Source organism: Micropterus dolomieu, linkage group LG04 (assembly GCF_021292245.1).
Source record: "Micropterus dolomieu isolate WLL.071019.BEF.003 ecotype Adirondacks linkage group LG04, ASM2129224v1, whole genome shotgun sequence".
Classification (NCBI taxonomy): domain Eukaryota; kingdom Metazoa; phylum Chordata; class Actinopteri; order Centrarchiformes; family Centrarchidae; genus Micropterus; species Micropterus dolomieu.
The window spans coordinates 33,461,427-33,469,780 of NC_060153.1; the positions used below are offsets into that span (position 1 = coordinate 33,461,427).

General features: G+C 42.2%; 1 protein-coding gene across 2 annotated transcripts in view; it reads right to left on the minus strand.

The window, feature by feature from the left end:
- Nucleotides 1–1,560: 1,560 nt before the first annotated feature.
- The window catches only part of rrbp1b (ribosome binding protein 1b), an 18,797-nt gene continuing 12,003 nt past the window's right edge, over nt 1,561–8,354 (minus strand). Inside the window, exons 13-24 of one of the 2 annotated variants that reach the window (XM_046047244.1) lie at nt 6,603–6,685; nt 6,258–6,324; nt 5,993–6,085; nt 5,764–5,856; nt 5,403–5,474; nt 4,818–4,892; nt 4,610–4,702; nt 3,568–3,639; nt 3,405–3,497; nt 2,555–2,638; nt 2,403–2,465; nt 1,561–1,792 (exon numbers count right to left, since the gene is read on the minus strand). In XM_046047244.1, coding sequence (XP_045903200.1) covers nt 1,751–1,792; nt 2,403–2,465; nt 2,555–2,638; nt 3,405–3,497; nt 3,568–3,639; nt 4,610–4,702; nt 4,818–4,892; nt 5,403–5,474; nt 5,764–5,856; nt 5,993–6,085; nt 6,258–6,324; nt 6,603–6,685 — 930 coding nt within the window. In that variant the 3' untranslated portion in view covers nt 1,561–1,750. The remainder of the gene's footprint in view (nt 1,793–2,402; nt 2,466–2,554; nt 2,639–3,404; nt 3,498–3,567; nt 3,640–4,609; nt 4,703–4,817; nt 4,893–5,402; nt 5,475–5,763; nt 5,857–5,992; nt 6,086–6,257; nt 6,325–6,602; nt 6,686–8,354) is intronic. The other variant, XM_046047243.1, reaches the window with a different exon arrangement.

The window sequence follows — 8,354 nt, forward strand, 5'->3', positions numbered from 1 at the left end:
CGACTTGTTCTTTGAGTGTGTTAATCCCGTGTGAACGATCAGGCCGTTATTACTTTAGTAATAGGAGCAGTATAATAACCAGGTAAACTTTTATTCTCTCAGCTGAGGACAGTCGGCCAGTTTGGGGGGTTTAATGATCCAACTGATCTTTTTCTGTCACTAAATAATTGTGAAATGTGCTTCAGCTGGTTTCTACCCACCGAGCTTCACCAAGCATGCAGAATAAAAACTATAAAACATGTTTGATTAAACAGAACATTACTTAAACCGTGGCGGTAAACGATGAGGTCTTCAGCTTGGGTTTGTAAGTCAGCAGAGTCTCCAGGCTGTTTGTTCCACATTGGACAGCTTCAGATCGGTATGATGTGAGAAGTGTCCTGGACCTGAACCATTGTGTGACTTATGGACAAGACGATTCTGGGAGAAACTGGTGTCCAGTCTTGTGATCGGAGAAACGTTTTGGCCCCCTGTTTTGACCGTTGATCAGCTGTGCAGCAGTAGCTCCGTCCGTGGGGACTTAGCTGAAGAACCGGAGGGTTGTCGGGTTTGAGTCCAGCATGCCTCACTGCTGAAGGTGCCCCTGAGTAAAGCCCAGGGCCTGGTTGCACAAAAAAACTTAAGTTAAAGTTTCCTTAAAATTCATTCGGTTGCCTAAAACACCCTTATATCTCCTCTTTAAGGTTTCCTTAAAATGTTCACTTAAGTATTTGAGTTTTTCTCCTTATCTTGGTCTCATACTTAAGGAATCCCTTACGTGTGTTAAACCGTTGCACAAAGGACCTCAGCAACCAAACTAAGGAAAATAATTTAAGGTACCTCAGGCTTTCTCTTAACCAAAGTTTATGGCGAAACAAATTTTCCATATCCTGAGAAGTCTGTTCCGATGGATACGCTAAATGACGAGCAAAACGAGAAGGTAGTCAAATTTATTGCTAGCTAGCAACACAGTCTAGTTTATCTATAGCCTAAATAAAGTCAGTGTTAACTGTTTTATTGGGTTCCCTTCTATATGATTAGTGATATTTTTTGTCAAGAACAGACAAGTTGTCATACTTATTTTGGATCTCCTGGATGAACCTCTCCACATGACTTCTTGGATGAATTTTCGAAGCGATTTCCTCCCACATTTGTTGTTTTCTGTTTGCTGTTATTTGCGGATCAAATTAGCTTTTTGTGCTTTATTAGATTGTAACAACATGTAATTAGTATGTAATTTTACTACAGTAAATTCTCCATCAATGCAGCAAACACCTTATTGCTTTTCCTTAAGTAAGGAAACATTTAAAGGGATTCTGTGCAACACCCTTAAGTAAATTCCTTAGCTAAGGAGAAATTAAGACTTAAGTGTGTAGAAAACAACATAAGTTTTTTTGTGCAACTGGCCCCTGAACCCCTAACTGCTCCCTGGGTTTCGTACACCAAAGGCCTGTGGCTTATCCACTGTTCCATCACCGTTAACTACCAACGGTGGCCCCATGGGGTGGAAGGGAGGGACTCTATAGGGACAGTTTGTGTGTGTGCGATGCACAAGCACAGAAAAATGAACCAATAAAAGCAGAGTTGAGACTTTACAGTTTATTTGTCCTGAAGCGTCTCAGTGAGCAGCAGAAAGTCCAGTGAAATCATGTAAAAAACAAACACGTCGGCTTCGTTCTCTCGTCACGTGCTCAGATCTCTGATTTCTATCGCTACCATAAAGACATCACTATGTGTAGCCATGGTAACCACACAGGAAGTGAAGCGTGATGTTTCACACCGGCGTCTCCTCCTTCACCTCGACCGGCGCCGCCTCCTGCAGAAACAAGAATTCAGATCAAAATGGGGAAAAAAACAACAAAATCGTACTTCCTGCCTCGACAAAATAAAAGTCAGAAGAAAATGATGCTGCTTTATTTAAAAAGTCATCTGTTATTTATTTATTAATCATGTTTGAGATAAATTTGGAAGAACGTGATTTTTTTTATTTTGTTTTGCTGAAAAGCAAAACCAGAACAAAAAGAAACAAAGGTCAGAGTCGCTAACGCACTTTGTGTAACAACTGATTTAATTTCAGAATGAGCTTCATTTCCAAGTAGGTTTACACACACAGTGAATTTGGTTTGCTGAGTTGGTGCTTAACAATAAACATAAACTTAAAATAAATAAAAAATATATAATTGACAAGAATAATAAAGACTATAGTAATAATAACTACAGATATTTACATGTGCGTCAGGTTTGTTCGTGCCAACGTTTACAGAGTGCACAGTAGAAGTACATCATTAGTATTAAAGCAACATGTCTCGTGACTTTTACTTTGACGAGGCCTCGCTGCGAGCGCTTCCTGTGCTCAGTTTGGAGAGTTAAAATCTTTAAAATGTGAATGACAGCTGCTCGTCTGGATCTAAACGAGGATCAGAAACCTTGAGCGGCGCAGCAGATCTCTGGTCAGCCTCCGCCCGCAGAGCCAGCACTTCCTGTCGAGCCTAAAGACCAACGAGACAGAGAGGAAACAGTTTGGCGCCGCGTTCTGAGTCTGTAAAACATCTGCAGACGTTCCAGATGTGAGTCTGACCTGCTGCAGCTCTCTGTCCAGCTGCTGTCGCTGCTGCTGCTCCGACTGCAGCCTGGCGGACGTCTGCTGCAGCCGAGACTGCACCTGCGAACACACGATGAATAATAACTGCGTGTCTGATGCTGATGTACTCGATGAGTCCTGCAGTGCTTTTCCACGTCGCTTTGGATTAAAGCGGCAGCAAAATAAATGGAACGTTGTGATCTTTAGTGGACTACACTTCTGTTTTTAAAGGTGCCGTAGGAATAAGAACGGGATTTAACTCGGCTTAGTTGAATTAAAAGAGTTCACACACAAAGTAGGAAGAACGACTTCACAGCTGGAGTTAATGGACCATCCGAGGAGCAAATGGATGCACAGAAATGTTTACACCCTACAGTTACAGACGAAGCTACAGAGGAGCATGAGCAGAGGCCCTCGGCTGCGCTCGGGGAGGTTGGCCAATCTTAAAGACCTTCATCAACCTTAAAGAGACAGGAGCTAAAACTGAGTGTTCAGACAGAGGGTGAAAAGCATTTAAACATTTTCAAGTGGAAACACAAAATATAAGCATAAACCTGAAAATGAGCAATTTACGGCACCTTTAAGACTTCCAGGACAAAAACTACTGAACACGTGCAGAACTTTATGGAGCTACTAGGGCTGAAACAATCAGTAGATTGATTGATTAGTCTGCTGACAGTTAATTCACCAGCAACAAACTATCACGCAGAAAGTTCTGTTCATGTTCTCATCATCTCAGACTTCGGACTCTGTTCTGTAACATGTTCTACTGTTGTTGATGAATCGATTTGACGATCAGGGTCGGTGTGACGCGTTGGATGAATGTGATTGTGTCTGTGAATCGGACCTGAGCGAGCTCCTCGCTGCAGCTCTGGCTGAACGTGGCCTCCTCCAGCTGCTTCTCCAGCTGAGCCTCCACCAGCATCAGCTGCTCCTTCAGCTGAGACACAACCACAAGCTCAGCATCCGTCTGCTTCATCAACAATCAAACGCAGTAAAAGAGGACAGACCTGCTGAGTGTCTTCTGTCTCCGTCCTCTTCCTCTGAACTTCCTCTTCCAGCAGCTTCAGCTGATCCAGGATCTGCAATAACATGACGACGGCTCATAAAGTCACATTTTAATGAAACTACAGACTTGTGATGCTTAATATATGATGACAAGTTTATTTAAGTTGAATTTTGTAAAAATACCAGTCTGGCTTCAGAGGGCAACATAGCACCGTTACAGCGACAATGAAGGTGGTGAATGACCTTTTTATTGACCTGTCAACAATACCTGACCAGGCAGTGGGACGGTTTGTGAATCACCTCGATGGGCTCACTTCTAACTGGCTAAACATTTGTAAAGGTGTTACCCAGAGTTCTGTTTTAGGTCCCCTGTTATTTTCTGTCTATATCAATTGTTTGGGTCAAAATTTGGACGGCGTCAAGCTTCATTTCTATGCTGATGATACACTGATATATTGTGCTGGCTCCTGCATTACGAAGGCTGGGGCCAAACTGCAGGCTGTTTTTAATATTATTCAAATTCAGCTTTCACAACGACAGCTGGACGAAGCCCATACCTCTTCCTTGCAGACTGCAAGCTAAGATAGCACATGGATTCCCCCAATGCCTGTTGGTGCATATTCGATACATACCTAGGAACCTTTTGCAAGCCCTGGTTTCTCGTTTATGCCTGTTGTCGCTAATTTGCATCATCTTGTCATGTTATCTTTTCTATGTTCTATAGACAAATTAACAATCTTCACTTAATTTAACATCAGCTTGAAAGCAAATGAAAACAAATTATTTTCTTTATTTATTGATTGTAAAGACATTCAGGCGTTAAGGGGTTAATGTATATCTGATCTGTTTCTTGTGGTTACTGTTTTCATCTGTAAACATTTTTATGTAGTGGCCAGGCCACTAATCTCAACGGGTCTTACCTGGTTAAATAAAATTTTAAACAAATTTATTTAGACTTTGAGAATTAACTCATGATATTCTGAGAAAACATATCACCAAGAAACTGAGTCTGTGACGATTAACTTATTGATTTCTGATCGTCACCATTTGTTTCTGCTGTTCGGCTTCAGACTGTTTGTTCTTCCAGATTGTTTGTTCTTCTTCACACCGTTGCCGCAGAGCCTGAAGCTCCGCCTTCTGTCAGAGAAAACAACAATAATAATAATAATAATAATACAAAAGCCAAAAACAGGGTCTGATTCAAACTTTTCTGGCCGTTTATAACGGCGTGAAACACTAAAGTTGTCTGTACCGTTTCCTGCAGCAGCTTCCTGTTCTGATCAAACTCCGCCTGCAGCCTCTCGGCCTCCTTCAGCCTCGACTGCAGCTGAGCAAACACATCAACAACAAAACTCATCAGGACGTTTACTAAAAGAGAACAAAAACTGTTCCTGAATTTAGCAACAAAGGTTTCAGATTTCTAGGTTATGTTCCAGGGTTCCTAAAAAGAACTCAGTGAAAAGATTTCTAAAATATATTGTTAAACAACTGTTTAAAAAAACGCTGATAAAAGGAACGTCCTAAAACCCTTGCCTGGCAGTGGTTTGGTCCCCTTCCTGCTTTCCCGTCTTTACACAAAGTTTCCATCTTTTCAGTAGCTGTGAAACTTGTTTTATTCGCTTTAAACATCAGATGAGCTGAATCTTTTTCTCTTTGTGGCTGTATTATTTGTGTCCTCTTCAAAAAATGCTCTTTTTATTTAAATTTTATGTTTATTGTCCCCCCCCAACCGTTGGATGAAATTTACGCCCATGGCGTCCTGTGATGCTGATCGATTGTTCCTGAAGCCAGATGGCGAACAGATATCCTGCGTTTGTTGATCTGTGCGTGTGTTTACCTCAGAGTGAGCGCGCTCTGCTTCACCTTTACCCTCCTGAACTCTCTGAGTAAAAAGTTGCAGCCAGTTTTTCTGCAGAGGAAACAATTGCTATTAACACCCTGAGTCCTGACTGTCAGGCTCAAAACAGACATTTCCAACACTGAATAATAATAATAATAATAATAATAATAAAGTCACAGAGCTACTGAGATCAAACTAAAATAAAAATCTAATAACCAGAGAGTTCACACAAGCTGCACCTTGTCACTCCTGCAATACAGATGCAGAGCTGTTCAGTAGCAGTTTCTAAAAGATATTTGTTTTTCGTTTTGAGGACGAACTTTACAACAAATACAAATAGAGGAAACGGCAGTCCGACCTGCTCCGCCTCCACAGAGATACCAGGAAACAGAACCTGCAGCGACGCCTGGAAGTCCAAACGCAGGGATACAAAGCTGGACTCAGCTTCAGCCTGAACACACAAAAACACGAGCTCATATTTTTTTACAGTGTAGGTTCAGTTCTTTACACTGTAAAACATAAAGGCAGGTCGATTCTTCTCGTCACGCTGAGGTTCAGTTAACAGTTTTCAGGAGTTCATCACTGACCAGCGCTGCTTTAAGCTCCGCCTCCCTCTGCTCGCTCAGGTGCTCTGCAGCCGAAAACGCCACCGCCGAAGCCGCCATTTTCTCCCTCAACTCCTGAAGAACACATCATCAAGAACACAGCATTTTCCCACTTTTCCAAAAATGGCCTCCAGAGAAAACGTCCAGTTTTAGCTTTATAAAATGATCTAAATCTTTGTTTAATAATAACTTTTAATCGTCAGGCGAGCGACGCCGTGAACGTCACATCACGTGTTCGTGGACTCACGTCGGCATGGTTACGAGCCTGCTGCAGCTCTTCCTCCAGACGCAGCAGCTGAGAGTCTTCCTCCAGACTGACAAACAAACAACAACAAACACGTCGTCAGGGACGATCAGCAACAGTAAACAGTTTTTCCCGTTTGTTTCGTTAGAATAGAAATCTAATAAAAATCTCAGCAGAAAATGAGACTTTTAATAATAAAAATATTTGGTAACCTACACGATTTCATTTTATATATATAAACACATTTTTATTATATCTTTACTCTGAAACTATCGCATAGTTCTCAGGATTGATCTTTCCAGCAGAAACTCATGAGTCAGACAGTAAATCTGTGTTTTGTGTCGTCACCTTTCAAACGGCTGCTCGGACTCTGTTTCACTTCCTGATCCCTGCAGAGGAGAAGACGACCAATCAGCAGCTGTTAAACTCACCTGGAGGACACGATCACAAACAGAACGGGCGGCCAGCAGAGGGCGACACAAAATAAATACATTCAATTTCTTACTGTCGAGTCGTGTTCGTGGAGTTCGGTTACGTTAGCTCAGCTGGATGAGTGGCTCAGACAGGTGAGACTCATGTTTGCCTGATTTTTGGCACAGCAGCGCCCCACGGAGGAAAATGCACCAGCTGATCCTGGAATATTACTACACAGTTCTTTCAGTGTTCGGGGTAACACGTTACTGTAATCAGATTACTTTTCTCTGTGACGCAGTAGTGTAATGCGTTACAGTTACAAATAACAAAATCATTGCGTTACTTGCGAACTGGTTCTTGAACGATCCGCATAACAGGAGGAGAGAAAAATAAATCAAACGACCCTTTTCGTGTGTGTTTGCGTGACTCGCTTTTGACTTCAGCGTCAGTTGATGAGGACGCAGAAATGGCAGAGCTGCTAAAGACGTCTTTCGAGGGGGGCTGTTTTAGTTTTGCGAAACGACAGCGATGCCCTCTGGTGCGCCTGTGGCGAGGCTCTATAGCCTGCTGACTCCGAGGAGGAACAGGCTGTCTGACAAACGATTTGAGAGACTCCTGCCCATCAGGTACAACCACTCTTTGGTGAGCATGTCCAGTAAGAGGGAAAGATCTACTTTAAGGTCGTAGGTCGGCTGGTGAGCTACAGTAAGTTTACTGCAAAGTTCAAATTACATTACAGAAGTTTTTCCTGTGGAGTCTCACCGTCATGTGATACCGTGAGGAGGGCTGGAAGGACAACCTGTTTTAACTTATGTTGTAATGAAATTCATTATTTAAAAAATAAATGTTTCCAATGAAATGCCAATTAGAGTTCTAATGCTGCACTCTATTCTTCTTCTTCTCTTCACAAGTGTTGGCCTGATGTTCTGTGCTGTGAATGTCCTCGTTAGAATAAGGATTTGTGTTGATCTGAACTTTATATTGTTATTGTGCATCACAGGTGATGTTACACAGTAATCCAAAAGTAACGTAACTAGTTACTTTCAGCAGTGAGTAATCTAGTAAAGTAAGGCATTACTTTAAAGAAAAGTAACTAGTTAATGTGTAATCCATTAAATTTTTTGAGTAACTACCCCGACACTGTCTGAGAAGATTCTCACTCATCCAGCTCAGTTATCCAATGAAGATACTAGAAGACGTTTCGTCCCTCTTCAGTTCTGACTGACTGGCAGGGAAACTCAGCTATTTAACCTCAGTGGGGTCGTTTGCCCTAAATGGACCTTTGTGAAAACAGCCACAAGATCCAAGAAGAACAAAACTACAGGGGAGGAAAAGAAGGTCAAACGCAACAACATTGTGATTCCATACGTGTCTGGAGTATCAGAGAAACTCAGGAGGATTTTCAACAAACATAACATCCCTGTGTTTTTTAAACCCAAGAACACACTAAGACAGACGCTGGTACACCCCAAAGACCGCACACCCAAACACAAGAAAAGCAATCTAGTGTATGCGGTCCAATGCAGTGAGGAATGCACAGACCTGTATATTGGGGAGACTAAACAACCACGACACAAACGCATGGCTCAACACAGAAGGGCCAACTCCTCAGGTCAAGACTCTGCAGTCTACTTACATCTGAAGGACAGAGGACACTCGTTTGAGGACCACCAGGTGCACATTTTA